The 18240-nt window shown below is 34.7% G+C and overlaps 1 protein-coding gene across 1 annotated transcript in view; it reads left to right on the forward strand.

Moving 5' to 3' along the window:
- NEGR1 (neuronal growth regulator 1) overlaps positions 1 to 18240 on the forward strand; it is a 917236-nt gene that overhangs the window by 526966 nt on the left and 372030 nt on the right. Inside the window, exon 3 of the mRNA XM_061186448.1 lies at positions 3643 to 3768. Within this exon, the coding sequence (XP_061042431.1) occupies positions 3643 to 3768 (126 nt within the window). The remainder of the gene's footprint in view (positions 1 to 3642; positions 3769 to 18240) is intronic.

Consider the following 18240-nt stretch of genomic DNA (forward strand, 5'->3'; position numbering starts at 1 on the left):
TTCCAGTGTTTTTATTTATGGTGTCATGATGATGACAACAATTTTAATGTTATAATAATTATTTCCTGCAAATTGAACAAGTGTATATTTAGATGAATAACTTATTCCTTTATTACTCTGCTCTAGGTCATAAATACTTAAATAATATGCACAGCAACCTAAAATACTTGTTAAAATATAGAGTTATTTAATGACTTAAAAATTATTGAATTGATTGAACATACTTCCTTTTGAATAATTGATTTTTAAGTTAAATTTATAAATAAAAAGGTTGAAGGAGTTTGATATAAGGTATATAGAAAAGAAACAGATGTCTAGAATAGTAAGTTATTTTAACTCTCCTCCTTTTTCTTTTTTCTATGCAAGCGTGTAGAATATTGGACATACCATAAGAAATGCTTTGTCATTTAGAAAGTTCAGTGACGTTCTTCCCACCTGTGTGCATGCACCATTTATACACAAACTGTAATCCAGAACGGGAGGGTCTTAAGACACTCGAGACATTACCATTCTCCAAGATCCTGCCACCCACGGTAGAAGCATCACTTTTCTTTTCCTTTATATCTTAGCCTAATGTTCCCCAGATTCACCCCAAACCCTTCCTCGGAACCACACCTTATTCTGGAGGCAGAGCTAACAATATCTCCATTTCTGTTGTCTTACATCGAAGAACTGATAGTTCTTCTCTATTATAAATAGCACCGCAATGAATAACTTTGTGGATAAACTATCCTTCATGGTTTGCTCTAAAAGAAACAAACACAAAATTAATCTCTGATGATTTGAACCCAGAAGGCATACCTAGTAGACATGTGTTACTCATGTAAAATGAGAAAGGAAAATGTGGAAAATATTTGTCTTCTCTTAGTTACTTACCAATCTGCCTCCTTCTTTTAATTTTAAGTTCCTTGAGGTCAATGATTATGCTTTGAAATTTTTGCATTTCCTGTGAGTCCAGAATTATTCCCTCCATAATAATCAGTAAAACTTTGAAGTCTTGAACTGGATATGCAATCAGCAAAGCAACACCTGTTTTTGCCTCCACAAGCTACATACATTGCATGTGAAGGACTTCATTGGCCCTCTCTACACACAACATCTGTTGCCAACAGGTGATGCATTCTGGGGAGAAGTGCCTTGCCAGAGGGATTTCCCTTGCTAACATCCTCTTTCCAGATGTTTCTTTCCTGTAGCAGATCCTGAATTATGAGGCCCCGGGAGGTGGTTGCAATCACTGAACTGACATGTCACACCTGGAATTCAACAGTCTTCCCCCACCACAGAATTTCCCATAGTTAAATGTTAAATCTAAGTTTATTGCTAAGGGACTTGGCTATTTCTCTGTGAAATCAAATATTGTGCTTAATATTAGTTTACCACTTTAAATATAAGTAGATGTGTAAAGATGAAACTAAACTATTTTAAAGTCAGATAAAATTGACAAAATAATTTAATTTAGAGGCCAGAATGCACGGTCTTATGGCACTCCATCATTTCTCTTAAATATATACACCTCTGCCCAAAGTTGAATCAGTTATATGTTTAAAATAAAACTAGCCAGACTAGACTGATCTCTGTGTACTATCTTCTACATAAAGAAGGAAAGTATCATATAACTTTTTCTTTTTTTAATAGTAGACATTGGTATATATGTATCTGTATATTTATATATATATACACACACACTCATAAATATACACATGTGTTTGTATATACACATGTATTTCATAGTTTACTATATCAAACCAATACCTACATTCATATATCCAAAGGATATATATTTTTTTAATATTATAAGTTTATTTTTATTAAATCTTCAATTCACCAGTAAGTCTTGCACATTTTCCTCTACTTTCTTCCTAGGGTATTTTAAAGTTTTTATATCTGTTCTGTTTCAGTTAAGCTAAAAAGAGTCTTCTATTGGAATGGTTTTAATTTTTTATTATTTGCCTGAGAAGAGCTCAATGAAGAGTTTAATGATAATATGTCTTAAATGTCAATTAAAGTATGTCATTTAGAAACATATACAATAGTATATCACTTAGGAATAAGCCCTTTCCTCAATCATATCACCAGTTATTTATAATCGAATACTTTTTATTTGTAATCAAATCATCCCAGATTTTCGTGTAACAGACTTTTGGTTCCATTAAAAAATCAAAGATGATATTCAAAGTATGAATAATTTAATTTATCCTTATGACAGATTTTAGTTACTGGTTTTTAGAATAACTGTGAAAACATATCTCTTGCCAAAAGAAACCCTAAGAATGGAACAATGAGAAAAATTCCACTTAAAAAGAATGTTTTTATAATAGTTATCAATGTATCTAATTGCCATTTATTTAGCTTTGACCTGAAACTTCAACATACTATAATTTTTATATAGGAAACCAAAACTTATGGCACAGGCCCGTCGTGTATACTATCAAAGTGGTGAACTTCTGAGAGCAATTTTAAAGGCATGGGAAAAGAGCAGTAGTGAAATTAAAGTCAAACACTAAATATGTGTTTTAAGGCATCTAATAATAATATTGATAGCTAACAATGATGCCAGGAACTTTTCTAAACCCTTTAACATATGTTGACTTATTAATCTGCACAGTAGCTATATGGGGTTTGTACTATTATTATCTCAAGCTTGCAGATGAAGACCTGAGGCTGAGGTAACACAGCTAGCCTGTAGAGGACACAGGACTTATATCCATGCTGCATAAGGATTAAATGAGATCATTTGGTATTTGAGAGAATACAGACATTTTTATCCTGGAAGTTAATTTAGGTATTTTCCTATTCAACATTCCCAAAGTTTATTCCAGGCCCACTACTTTCATCAAATGCTCTGTTATAAAAGTTTCCATAGCCTAATACATCAGGAAAAAAAAAAAAAAGACACATCACAATATTTCCCCTTTCACTCTTGTAGATTTGCAGAGCAAAGGTCATAACAAAGGTTCTAAGAAATCTCAAAATAGAGACCTGTTTCAACAAATTTCCATCCATTACTGACAAGAAAACTCATGTTGAACACATCTTTCACAGCCCTTAGAATTTGTGTTCCTTAGAACAAAAATGCTCAGAAATTCCAGCCCTACTATTTGGCAGATTAGAAAATTGAGACCTAAATTGCCTTTGCGACCCTGAAATCTTACATCCCAATTCTGTACATGTTTTACCTCACTTAGCTCTTAAATCACCATGTAGGCATAACTGTTCTGCTAGTTTAAGTTTCTTCCAGATTTCCATTTTTCTTTAATCATTTCAACAGGAAAACCGTCATTATAGTGAAGATACATGGATGGAACAGACAGATGGCTATATTCTAGTTTATGTAATACAAAGTATTCACAACAATATTTATTGATCATTTAAGCACTATTTAAGCTTTCTGTTATTAAATATTTAATTTGTCCTAAAATATTTCATAGCCAAATATTAGAGAAAATTAAAACCAATCAAAAAACAAAAAAACTCTAGGGTAATCCTGAGGATCTAGAGAATCTATCTTTTAGGTGATGACCATGGGCCATAAGTACATTTCACCACCATAGTTTGATTGCATGATATCATGGAGTTAATCATATATAGTTCAACAGACTTTTATACATTTTTTTCTGACCACTGCATGTTTTGCCATTTCAGTTCCTCCGAAGATATATGACATCTCAAGTGATATGACCATCAATGAAGGAACCAATGTCACCCTGACTTGTTTGGCCACTGGGAAACCAGAGCCTTCCATTTCCTGGAGGCACATCTCCCCATCAGGTAAAGCGGAAAAGTATCAGTGTTGCTTGTGCTGTTCAATATCCTCCTGTAACCTCACTTGTTCAGAATGTAAGAGTCAACTAATTTTTTATATCCTTTTCATGAGGTAGTCAGGATGCATATTTTTATACTTATTCTTTATACCTAAATGCATGTAGTTCACAAAAGTTAAATGAGCATTTTCTGTCAGAGCCCAGAGTAGAACTTAGGTCTCTTGATTCCTAGGCAAGGTTATTTTCCCTGTAGTGTACTGGATAATCACAAATCGATAGACAAAAGGCTCAAATGGAAATATCACAAGAGAAATATCTTCATTTAAATGTGTAAGGCTTTTATTCAATCGGCATTCACATGTTAATAGGCCAGCATGAACTGCTGACATAATCAAGGGAGAATAAAATTATACAAATTATGAGTTTGCTGGGTCTAATTTCAAACTGCAGTTCAGAATCAAGGATTTGGCAGTTAGAATTAAATTTTAACTGATGAAGGATCTAAAAACCCAAGAGTTTAAGTAACTTGTACAAGATAACATAGCTAGGTGAAATTAAAGGGTATAACACGTTTATCGGTGTCTGGTGCTTCTGATACAGGGCACATCCTCCAAAGAGATTGTCAACTTTAGGAAGCTGGGGATAATCATCATCAAGACAGGTCTATTTTCACAGCCACAACTCTAACCGAGTCATCAATTTGTGTAAAATCTAAATATTTGAACTACGTAGCTTTAAATGTACCATGAAGTAAGAGTGGTACTTTTAATGAATAAGATCCCACCACATTTCAGATAAACAATATTTGATTTATATTTTGGGTAGAAATAACTTGAACAAGGCTAGATTGAGGAAATCTCTTTTAAAGGAATCAAAAAGGCATATTTTATATAGACGTAGAAAGATTACAATTAGAACATCTATTTTATCTGCTAATGCTTTCTTTAATATCACTTATCCTTAAGTGCCTTTTGGTTTCCTCATTTATGCAGTAGGTCTAATGAGACTTACTCACATCATACTCTTAGTATTACTATTAGTGTGAGAAAAAAATCAATAGAACAGCAATATACCCTTACATAATATGCATTATGGTCCCTGTAATATTTCTGAACCATGAGTGTGCTTTTGACTGCCAACATTTCACTCTCTAGAGTGGCTACAGAATCATAAAACTGGTATGTGAGCACTGAATTAGTGGCAAGACTCTCCATGGGGTGTAAGTGAGGCAAACCCAGGACTAGCAGTTAGAATACATGTGCTCCAGTCTCAACTTCTTTATTCATCAGTTCAGCAAATCCTAGTGCAAATCTCTTAGCCTCAGTTACCCTCAGCTAGTTTCCTACTTTCCAAAAATCGAATGATAAAAGTCCCTGGCTATTGTGAGACTCAAAAAAGATAATAAGCATAAATGTGCATTAAAAAGTATAAGGTGATATGCAAATGTAAGGTTGATTCTTAATCATCTTTCCGGGGATTTAAATCTGATATGAAAATATAATTTTTGTAAGAATGAAGCACATAATCTCCATCTTCATACAATTTAAGATTAATAGTTTGGATTTAACTCTCCTTCTTTGCGGTGCTTGTTATTATGCATATTCTTTTTGTAAGTACTTGGCTACATTTTAGTTTAATTAAATACCATGAATGTTGGTTAGTGAAGTTATTAGAATGACGATAATGGATAGCATCATGAAGCTGAAAGACGAAGGATTGGGTTTTAAGTTAAACTGTGCATAGATTTGTTTTTCTGATCCTACCATACAGAGCAAATGAGTAAAATTAGCATAAATATTAACTATTATCTAACGAATAGCTAGACATAGCTGATATTTTTATAAATGGCTGGTCACAGGAAGGTAGCTCCACAGAGCTTTTCCCTTATCTACGGAAAAGTTAGGTTGTGAGTTCAACCACATCACAGACATTGCCTGAACCAACTGAAGTTGCCATTCCACTTGTTTGTTCAAACAACTTAGCATACTTTCCCCAAAATATCTTTCCTGAGAAGTTTCTGAATATATGAGCTTCCTTAGAGTTACTTATAGTGATGATTTCTTCCTTTCTATATTTTCTATTCTATATGTAGAAATTAATTTCAAATTTATATTTAAAAAGTTTGGAATTAACAGATGTAAACTATTATATATAGGATGGATGAACAACAAGGTCCTACTGTATAGCACAGAGAACTATATTCAATATCCTGTGATAAACCATAATGGAAAAGAATATGAAAAAGAATATATATATATATATATGTGTGTGTGTGTATAACTGACACTGCTGTACAGCAGAAATTAAACACAACATTGTAAATCAACTATACATCAATAAAATTAAAAAAAAATAAAAATACTTCCAGTAAGAAAAAAAAAAGTGTTACAAAAATAATGCAAAGTACACCCTCTGTCCTTTACTCAGTTTCATCCATCATTTTTCCCATTTGCTTCAACATTTGCTGTGTGTAGAGTATGCAGAAATATTTTTTTTCATTGAATTATTTGAGAACAGCTTGCATACAGCAAGCTCTTTTCTCCCTAGTTATTTTCAGTGTGAATTTCTGAAGAAGGATATTCTCTTCTGTAACCACAGTGCAGTTTTTTACTTTTGTACATTTAACATTGGCATTATACTTTTATCCCATTACTATCCATATTCCAATTTTGTCAACTGATTGAATAGTATCCTTTAGAGAATTCTTTTCCCTTTAGTATTGTACTTAGTTGTCATATCACTTTAGTCCTCTTTAGTCTGGGGACTATTCCTTAGTCTTTCTTAGTCTTCCCTGACATTTTTCTACTTTTTAAAAAAATAGAATATTTCTCATTCTGAGTTTGACTCATGTTTCCTCATGATTAGAGTCTAGTTATGCCCATTTGGGATTAAATAAGTGAAGCTGTAACTTCTCAGGGAATGATATCCAGAGGCACAGGATATCCAACCCTGTTTCTGAAATTGAGGGACCTATTTACATCTCTTGAATGCAATTCACATAGCTGCTCTCAAATGCTGTGATATCATGAAGCTAAAACTCACCTAAAAGTTCTGGAGAACATTCACAAGTTTACACCAGGCATTTGATTTTGAATACAAAGACAAAATAAAATTCTTAATCACACATCATTTATTAATAAATCTAGATCCAGTCAGAAAAAATAGGAAAACTTAAAAAGATAAATTTTAAAATCATAGATTGTATATGACAAATATGGAAGCATTTTGAAAGCCTCTGTCAAATTTCTGCTTATTATTCATTGCTGTTTATCTTAATCTCTGTTTCCTAGTTCATTCCTATTCTTTGACATCTGGAATCTCCAGAGATGTTCTTACTTTACCCTGCTGGTGTTTATAAGCTAGCAAAGATATTCTTTTGGCTCCAAAGCCAAAATTTGAGCATGAACACTGGGCTGTGTATCTCAAACTCTTTTTCCTCTAATCTCTATATACTTAGTGCCTTTTGAAAGGATAGTCTCATTCTAATTATCCACAGGAGTTAAGATTATTGCCTAACTCAAGATAAAGAATGTTCCATTAAGTTCCGTTTGTCCTGTTATGTTCCATCCATTCTTTCCTGTTTGTCAGGTACTTATTCCATTAAACATCCTCTTTCTCCCTACATCTTTAAGCTCTTCTCCTCTATTAACTTTATCCTGTCCACATTTAAACAGGCTCAAGTCGCTCTTTTCTGAAATCAATCTCTTGACACTGATCACTTTTGTTTAGTCAACAATTATTGAGCACTTATAAAGGAAACCACAAACAAGTGGTCAGAGATGTAGGAATAGAATCAGAAAGCCATGATTACGAGAAGCCAAAAGAGGAAAAAATTCCTGGAGCAGTGAGTGGTTAAAAATGTCAATCAGGTTAAATAAGATCAGACCAGTTACCTTTGGGTTAGATAGTTTGGTGATCATTGCAGCAATTCAGTGACATAATGGACCAGAAACTCAGTTGTGGAGGAATAAAGAGCAAATAAGAAGTGAAGAACTTAGATGTGGAGGCAAACTATGAATCCAGTTAGTCAAGGTGAAAATTGTGTTTTTCTACTTTTACATATTTTATTTTTTGTATGAGGAATATCTTTTGTCCCCCTCTACAGTTGTCAAACTTACTCCTTTTTCAACTTTTAATGAAGCTATTCCTAAGCATCCCAAGAAAAATCAGGTGCTTCTTTCTCTGTAGTTACATAGTACCTTGTGCCACCATTTGTGTGGGACTAATTCTCTGAATTGTAGTCTTTGGTTTTGTTTGTCCATGGTCTTTTGGGACAGGGGACTCCTTCTGTCCAGAAACAGTGTTTGTTGACCTTTGTACCCCATGGCTTAGCACAAGACCTGGCACAAAGTAGGGGCTCCATAAGTACTGCAGACTTAATGGATGCTGCTCTCTGTCCTTGCTTCCCACATGACTTCTTAGAACTAGAAATTAAAATTTGAAGAGATAACATGATAGTGTCACAAGCAAGTATTTCCTGTCTGATATCTCCCCACTACCTTTATCCCCCTAATATAAATACACAAACATACCCCTAAATATGAATCACCCCTTAATTTCCCTTATGCCTTCAATATGGTTGCACCTCTGTGGTACTGTGATTTATAAGAAATATATATATATTTGACCTTCATGCCATTTCTGGCACCGAGCTCCTAAAAACCCTGGAATTTCACATCAGGGGAGTGAGCTATAAAGGTGTTTTTATTATGTTAATGAGGTGACTTTGGGACCACACCTAAGGTTGGTTGCCAGGAGAACCAACTATGTGATTAGAGGATTGGAATTTTCAGTCCCACTCCACTCACTTCTGGGGAGGGGAGAGGGGTTGGAAGTTGAATCAGTTCTCAATGGCTGATGATTTAATCAATTATGCCAATGTAATAAAGCTTCCATAAAAAATGCTAAAGGACAGAGTTTAGAGAACTCCTAGATCAGTATACATGTGGAAATTCAGGAAGAGTGGTATGCCCAGAGAGCCTGGAAGCTTCTCCCCTCATCCTTTCCCCATACTTTGCCCTATGTATCCCTTTCATCTGGGGGTTTCCGAGTTATATCCTTTTATAATAAACCAGAGATCTAGTAAATCAAATGTTTCTCTGAGATCTGTGAGCTGCTCTAGCAAATTAGTCAAACCCAAACACAGGGTCTTTGAAACCTCTAATCTATAGCTCATTGGTCGGAAGCATGTTACTGAACTGAACTTTGAGTCCACTCACCTGCCATGTAGCAAAGCCAATTTACTGACACCAGGTTGTGGTGAAGGAAAGTATAGTGTTTATTGAAGGTGCCAAGCAAGGAGAATGGGCGGCTCATGCTCAGAAGACCCTAGACTCCCCAGTGGCTTCCAGGGAAGGGTTTTTAAAGACAACATTGGGTGAAGGCTGCACGGTTCATGACTTTCTTCTGATTGGTTGATGGTGAGGTAACAAGGTGGTGTTTCAGGAAAATTAATCATCAATCTTCTGGTTCCAACCAGTCTGGGGTCTGTGTGCTTATGGTCACCATGTAGTCATCATCCTCCTCCTGGGCATGGTGGGTCTTAGTTTCTGCATAACAACTCAAAGATATACTTAGATTGTTATGTATATTCGTTGAGGAGGAACTAGGATTTTGTTTTATCACCCGACTATTGTTTCTTGACTGCTTTTCCTTGGTTTCTGCATTCCCTCACTAACCTAATTAGTAACTGTATGAATCTGCTCTCTGGAACTCAGAGAAGGCCTAGGAGACCAAAGCCTTTTTCTACAAATAAGAAATGCGGTACACAGAGGGGCTTTTGTACCAGTGAGGGCCCCACAGGGTCCTTTCAGCTTCAAGCATAGGTGATAACCTGGAATTGCTACTGACGTTTGTTGGGGGTGGGGGAGCAGGGCAGTCTTGTAGTACTGAGCCCTTATTCCGTGGAATCTCATGCTCTCTCTGGGTAGTGTCAGAATTGAGTTGAATTGTAGAACACCCAGCTGGTATTGGATAATTGCTTGGTGGTGTGGGAAACCCCCCATCAACATGTTGGAATTAGGTTCAGCACTTTAACTCCATTAATGTAAAGAGCAGCTTGCACCAAAGAAATTTTAGTTAGTATGGTTCAACTAACATGTATTCATTACTTTATGTAGTCTAGGAAAAATGGGAGGTACTTGTGTGTACTTGTCTCATATAAGCCTCAAAACTGAACTATCAGAGGGTATTGTCATCCTCATTGTGCAGATGAACACGGCACTCAGATTGTTTAAATAAATTGCCCCAAATGAATATGAGGTTCTTTTTTTCCACTTTTTACTTTGAAATAATTATAGGCTCACAGGAAGTTGTGAAGTTAGTGCAGAGAGCTTCCACATACCCTTCACCCAGTTTCTCCCATGTTACATTAGATGTAACTGTAGTATGACACCAAAACTTGGAATGGATATTAGTGCAATGTGTGCATGTAGTTCTACATCATTTTATCATATGAGTTGATTTGTGGAGCCATCATCACAATCAAGATACAGAGCTATTCCCTCAGCACAAAGATTTACTTTATGCTATCCTTTTAGCATCACATCTACTCCTTCACCATCCATCATCTCTAGCCCCAACAAACACTAATCTGTTTTCCATCTCTTTAATTTTATCATTTATAGAATGTTATGTAAATGAAATAATTCAGTGTGTGACCTTGTGAAATTGGCCCTTTCACTCTTGAGATTTATTATCTAAGTTGTATCATGCACCTCAATAGTTTGTTCCTTTTTATTGCTGAGTAATATTTTGTGATATGAATGTACCACAATTTGTTTAGCCATAAATGTGTTACAGAATATTTTGGCTGTTTCCAATTTTTGGCTATAACAAATAAAGCTGCTTTGCAAAATCTTGATTTTTTTTTTCCAACCCACATATGTTGTTATATTTTAAATAAGTCTTTTGTAGATAGCATATTGATGAGTTATGTTTTTTATCCACTCTGACAATCTCCATATTTTGATTGGTGTATTTAGACCATTTAAAATTAACTTAATTATGGATTCATTAAGGCTTATGTCTGACATCTTTTTCTTTTGTTTTCTGTTTGTTCTCCCCCCTTTTTTTTGTTTCTGTTCTCTTTATCATGCCTTTCTGTGTGTTACTTGTGCACTTTTTAGAATTCCACATTGTTTTATCCAAAGTGTTTTAGAGCATGCCTCTTGGTATAGATTTTTTAGTACTTTCTCTATGAATTATATCATATATACATAACTTATCATCGTCTGAGGGTATTCATATCTTACTACTTCCAGTGAAGTATGGAAACCTTACCTCCATTTACTCTCCCACTTTTCTAATGTACTTATCTTAAATATTTTCTCTACATCATGAGAACTGTATCCAACAATGGTACAGTTTTTGTTTCACTTGTCAAATATGTATTAGAAAACTCAAGAGAAGAAAAGTATTTTCTATTTACCTATCTTTTTACTTTTACCATTGTCTTTCCTTCCTTCCTGATGTTCTGTTTCCTTCATTTCTATCTAGAAAACTGCCTTTAAACTTTTTTTTTTTTTTTTGTGGTAGGTCCACTGGAGACAAATTCTCTTAGTATTCTTCATCTGAGAATGCCTTGATTTTGTCTTCATTCTGGAAGGATATTTTTGCTTGGAATAGAATATTGTGTTTAATAAAACAGGTCAGTCATTATTTAACATTCGAGTAGCCTTAAAATGGCCATAAGGCAATATTTGGAAATCACGTGTATCAAAGTATAGAAACTTTTAAATAAAAAGTAAATAGTATTTTCCATGCTTTCCATAAATATTGCTATGAGTTTACCTCAGCTATAAGTTAAATAATATAAACTGTTAATCAAGAATAAAACACAGTTTTCCAAACTAAGAGATTTTAAGGACTTTAAGATTTTTAAATGAGAGCAGTTTCAGGATAAACAGAGTAAATAGGCAAGGATTCATTAGACCATTTTTCAGCAACCTAAGACCTGTGAACCAAACTGGCCTACTGTCTGTTTTTGTAAATGAAGGGTTTGTTGTCGTTGTTGGAACACAGCCACACTCACAACCTTACATATTCTCTATGGCTACTTTCTTACTGCTATGGTAGAGCTGAGTAGTTGCAACAGAAATCACATGGCCCACGAAACCTAAACCATTTACTCTCTGGTCCTTTAAGAAAAAAATTGCTGACCCTTGCATTAGATGTTTTAAAACAGGTTCCCAGCTGCATAACATACAGGTTTAGCACATTAAACCTCTCATAATCTTTAAAGATAATTAAATATAACTGTAAGATAGAAAATGCTAATTACCAATTATCAGAAAAAACAGACTGAATAAAAAAGAAAATTATTATCTAAAAGCCATGAACACTACTGAAATCTATTGTTTAAAATAATTCTGAAAATAGTTTAAGTCATCACAGGTACTAACTAGAAAACATTACTTTCTGTTAGTGCTCTTGATTCCATTGTCATTCCCCTTTCATGAAAGAAAGTCTTCTTTGAAATGCTTGAGTGCTGGGCCAATACCAAGGGTGATATGATGAAGAGGCTGTGTGTGTGCTCCTTGAAAGCTGGCAACCTCTCCCCCAAAACACTATTGTTCTTTAAGAGTCTTTTCTCAGGTTTGCAATCCTGACACTGCACTTTGCTCTTTAATGTTAGGAAGAAAAAAATTCAGTAAAACCAGCAATTTATGCTGATGACATTTCAACAATACCAGACCTTCAGATTACAAACTATGGTTCTACCTCCCTTGTATAGTTGAGTTGCACTCTTTGTGGAGCTTTTGTGAATTTCCATAATGGCTTTGCATAATGGATAATTATATAATGAATGAATCTATATAATGATGGCAAGTTAAACTTTTACCATAAGATTGTACACCAATAATTTATATATACAGTTAAAATTGCCTCTTTGTTCTGAGAGTTTTCTTTATAATTTTAACTTTCATTTGTCTGTATCCAAAGCCCCTCTACTTCTATCCAGTTATTAGTGGGCTATTCGGAATTGTTTGTATTCAGAAATGTTAATGCCTGCTCTTTGAAAATAGAAAGCAAGAAAAATTTCAGTATTTTAAGACAAATATAAGGCTAAACAATGAGCCTGATGATATGATGAATCAATATAAAAAATACTCCATTATCCTCAGAGGAAAGTGCTTACCCATATAAAACAGAAAACAGGAACCTACCAAGCATTTTGAAGCATTTCATAAAAAGTTCTTTTTTCTTTTTAAATGAAACTTGATTTTCTGAGAGAGCAGGAGCATTAGGAAAAAAAATAATAATACCACACTAGATTATGTCTCCCCGTAGTGGACTGAATTTAGGGATAATTGTTGGCATTAGACTGTTTATATTTTGGGAATTAGATTTTCTAGTCTTTTCCCCAAGTGATTTCAATGTCACATTACATGTGTTACAGGAAGGTATTACAAGAATGGTTATGTCTAAACAAGTTAGGGCTCCTTTGAAGGTTATCATCTCAGAAAATGCAGCTTTTACTTTGGGTGTGAGTTTCATGCTATTTTATTCAGAAGTGGGACTCCATGGGCAAAAAATTGCATTAATAATACTGAAGTAGGTCCTATAAAGATTCATAAAGAGCATAGTAGGTACTGTGAAATTATAAAATGAGCCTAACTAATATTTATTGAGCACTTAGTATGTCCCAGGCACTGTTCTAACATAGGTTAACATATGTTAACTGGTTTAATGTGAAATAGTATTATAACTTCATGTTCCACATTCATGAGGAAAGGAACATAGTTTTCATTTGAACCCAGGTTTTAATGATCATTTGAATCTTGGCAGTCAGTGAAGATACAACTTGGTTTTACTTCCTCATAAATGTAAGATCATATTCTCAAGACTACATTTTTTTTTTTTTAATAATTAGGTCAGTTTTTTTTTGTTTTTTTTAAAATTAATTAATTAATTTATTTATGGCTGTGTTGGGTCTTCGTTTCTGTGCGAGGGCTTTCTCTAGTTGCGGCAAGCGGGGGCCACTCTTCATCGCGGTGTGCGGGCCTCTCACTGTCGCGGCCTCTCTTGTTGCGGAGCACAGGCTCCAGACGCGCAGGCTCAGTAATTGTGGCTCACGGGCCTAGCTGCTCTGCGGCATGTGGGATCTTCCCAGACCAGGGCTTGAACCCGTGTCCCCTGCATTGGCAGGCAGATTCTCAACCACTGCGCCACCAGGGAAGCCCTCAAGACTACATTGTTATACAAACAAGGCCTACTAGAAATTTAGTGCTGTTCCTGGATTATTATTAAAATATATATAAGGAAAAATATGTTAATAATGATTTTTTTTTAAATCAAGGCCTAATGTGTCCTTGACAATTATAGATGAGCATATTGTTGGCTTGAAATAAATTGTTATAAAGGAGTAATGACCTCTAGTGTAAAAAAGCATTATATCCATGTTTTCTTAACTCAAAATTAATATATCACTATTGAATTTTAATTAAACTCCAGCTTGTTTTAAAATTATGTTATTTTATTAGTTTGACCATAATTGGGAATAATCATCATTAGTGGAAAATTAGAATCATCTTAGTAATCTTGGATAATAGATCAATAAAACTATGGTAAACACTTTTTATTCCTTTCACTTTTTGTGCGCTCTCTCTTTAAGATCCGTGATTCAGGCAAATATGGCTACATAGGAGGCGCTCAATAAATATCTGTTAAATGACATAATATTTTAGAATACTATAAAGTCTTTTAATGATTAATAAACTTATATTAACTGATTAATGTTTTAAAATTAATATGACTAATAATTATTTTCATTTATGACCTTTGTGAATAGATCATTCCTCAAAGAGGTTATAGAAGAAGCTAATAGCTTTTTTATAATTATCAAACTCCTATTAAACAAGGCAATATAGCAGAGTGCTTAAAAGGACATGGTTAGTACTTGGACTACTTGGTTTCAAGTCCCTACTTACTCTGCCACTCACTGTGTGTGTTAACCTGGGCAAATTTTTTAAGCTCTTTGTGCCTCAGTTTCTTCATCTGCAAAACAGAGATGATGGTGGTGATGATGATGATGATGATGTTGATAATAATACCATGGGACTGTTATATAAAAGAGATATTACAGATAAAGACTTTAAAAGAATACTCAGGCAAAATTAAGAGCTCCAAATTCTTAGCTATTACTATTAAAATTTATTTTACCATTCGTCTTTACATAAGAGTTGCTTGAGGACAGATAATAAAAGATGGAAATGATAAATACTGTGATAAAAATCAGATAAATGCATTGTAATGATTGCATACCTAAACTAGTGAGACATTATTTTGTATTTAGTTTTTTCTACGTAGAAAGTAGAAGAGGGATTGTTTACTGAGAAACTACCAGAATGACTTTGAGAAACAAAAGTTTGAATTATTCAGATTCTAATAAATAGTGTGTGACAAGAGAGGAAGACAAGAAATGCAGTGTATTGGAAGAGGGGTATATTTGTTTTCTTGAGTTGCATTCTGTGCTGTAGAAAAAAAATCTATAAAAATAAAGAACAAAAGTAGAGTCATTCACATGGCTGTAGATTCCTAAGGGCTTGCCTTCACAGTAAAAGAGCAAGTCTCTCTGAGACTTCTGTGTGATTACTGACCTACCAAAGCCAAGGTAAAGGAGGTAAAGGGTACTGTGACCAGGAGACCATGAATAATGGTGCCCTGTATTTCTGTTTTTATTATTATTATTATTATCATCATCATCTATAAATTCTCTAACCCTAGTTTACTCTGCAACCCAATTTCAGCCTATTAATGTTTCCAAAACTTTATGGAATATTTTCTATCAGAAGCAGCACGTTCACCCTATATGAGAATGTTACAAAGGGAATTTTGTCCTAAGGGAAGAGGTTCAGCATTCATGAAATGTCTCCTAGTGTAATACATAATGTAAATGTCTCATGAAATGTTGAGGAACTAATTTTCCAGACTTACAAAAAAGGCAAAATGCAACACTTACTGCATATAAACTTTGTAAACTTTGCCTGAGAGTCTGAGACTTCAAAAACTAGATTTATTGTGTATTTTTTGTCTGAGGCTATGTTTCATTATCATACTAAGACATTTATAGAGCATACTCTTGCATAAATTTACAAATTAATAATAGGCTATACTAAAATCTTGAAAACTTTCCATCAAAATATACAGGAGTATGGAATTCATTAAAATAACTTTTTAGTTAGGGTTTTTCTTTTTCCACCTTCCTTGTTAGCCAGTTTTTTTTTTTTTTTTATGTTTCCTTTTACATTAGGTTTGAATTTACTCCAGCTGTATTGTTTCTGGACAGTGCTGAAGCTCTGAAGATGTATTATACCCATGCATCACCATAGCATTGTCATTCTGACGATATATTAGTGTAATACATCTTCAAAGCTCTCAAATGAGAAGCTGTCTAGAAGGAATGGGGTGAGGAGAAAATTCAATTCAATTACAGGACAAAAGAAGCAGCTAAAAAGAAGGAGAGAACTCTCAAAGCAAGACTCTCAGTAGAGTTGATTATAACCAAGTATTTCATGGAAGTATATTCTATTTTTCCTTTTGTGACATGACAAGGAATAAGTACGGATTTTGAACACACATCTGTAAAGAGAAAATGGCTTCTCAACCCTGTGTTTGATCCAGTAGAAGCTGGATGGTTTTTTGGAAACATTTAATTGATTTTGTGGAAAGTCATATAAGTATTGCTATTCATTTAATGTATAAACCTAAAGTATACAGTAAATCTACAGATTGATTTCTTAAAATGTGATAAGTATAATGGAATGTTTACCTTTCAAATGAAGTCTTAGTTGACACTTTAAAATTTTTCAAACATATATAAACACAGACAGTAGCTGACTGAAAAGTGATTAACAGGTAACAAATGAGAAAACTACCAGCTCTTCTTAGCCAGCTCCTGACTATTTCCCCTAGATTGGGCTGTCTGTAGTGATCAATAAGTCTTATTAATAGGATAAATTTTTCTTGGATATCTCTCATGTGTTAAAAAACAGAGAGACTCTTAATTTCATCATAGTACAAATACATTGACAGTCAGAAGCATTTGGTCTGTCTTACATGTTTTGCAAAACTAGACTTAAGTAAAAAATCCCTAACTCCTTATTTAAAGGTTATGTTATGAATAATTATTTTACATCTATTTTCTTCCAAAATCACCTATTGAGCACTTATGTGTCAGACAGTTTGCTGAACATTGAGTATAAAGACGAAAGAGAAAAAATACAGCTACTACCTTCAAGGAGTTTACATTCTTGGAATAGATATAGGTGAAGAGGGAAACAATTACACATTAACTAAAAAACTATGAATACAATAATAAGGCATCTTTGAGAAGTTGTCTTTTAAACCAAGCCTTGAAGTTAAAGGAAGGGAGGCTGCTGTGTGAAGCAGTGTTGTGCATTCTAAGTGGAGACAACAGCATTTGTCAAGGCTTGAAGGCAGGGAAGAATTGGGTGTGTTGTAAAACTGAAATTTGTGGGCCTGGAACAAGCTGAGAAAAGGGGAAGAGAAAGAGGGCTTAATGTGAGGTTGGAGAAGATTAGCTGAGTCAGGCGATCAGATCAACTAGGGATTGTAGGCCATTGTGAGATTAGACTTTTTTTTTTCCCTGAATGAAAAAGAAACCCATGGGAAGTTTTTGAGCACAAGAGTGACACGATTTGATTTTAATGTTTAGAAGATGCTTTTGGTGCTGTTTAGAGAATGAGTTGCTGGGAGCCTGAAGCATAGCATAGCAGGGAGACAATTTAGGAAACCACCGTTGTATATGAGATGAGAGACCATGCTGACTTTAACAAGGGTGATGGCCATGGACATGAAGAGAAGTAGGTGAATCCCAGATTATATAGGTAAAACCTAAAGACTGAGAGATGGGAGATGGGGAATGCCTTTAGTGTTCTGGCTTCATCAGCTTCAAGAATGGGCTTGTTGTTGACTGAAATGAGACAAACTGTTACAGGAGAAGGAAAAGTCACATCCTGGGACCTGCATAAGTCCCTGGGAGGGCCACCAAGTGAGGGTCTTTGGCTTCATGCAGGAAAGAATTCAAGAGCAAGCCAAAGAAAAGAGAAAGTGAGTTTATTCAGAGAGATGCAGACTCCATAGGCAGAATGTGGACCTTCTCAGAAAGTGAGAGAGGTCCCAGGGCATGGGGTTGTTGGTTTTTATGGGCTGAGTAGTTTCATATGCTAACGAGTGGGAGGAATATTTTTGCTATTTTGGGGAAGTTTGGGGATTTCCAGGGAATAGGCCACTGCCCTCTTTTTGGCCTTTTATGATCCTCTTTGGAACTGACATGGCGTAAGGGGCAGTGATTTTTAGTACTGTAATGAAGGTATAATGAGCTAAAGGTCAGTGACCGGACCATTCAAGAAACCACCTTGGTTTCAGCCGGTTCTAGCCAGTTTTTATCACATCCTAACAGCTGCACCGCTTCTTCGTTTATCTAGCAGTTGCTTCATGCTCCTTTCCCTCCTGT

Source organism: Eubalaena glacialis, chromosome 3 (genome assembly GCF_028564815.1).
Source record: "Eubalaena glacialis isolate mEubGla1 chromosome 3, mEubGla1.1.hap2.+ XY, whole genome shotgun sequence".
NCBI classification, from domain to species: domain Eukaryota; kingdom Metazoa; phylum Chordata; class Mammalia; order Artiodactyla; family Balaenidae; genus Eubalaena; species Eubalaena glacialis.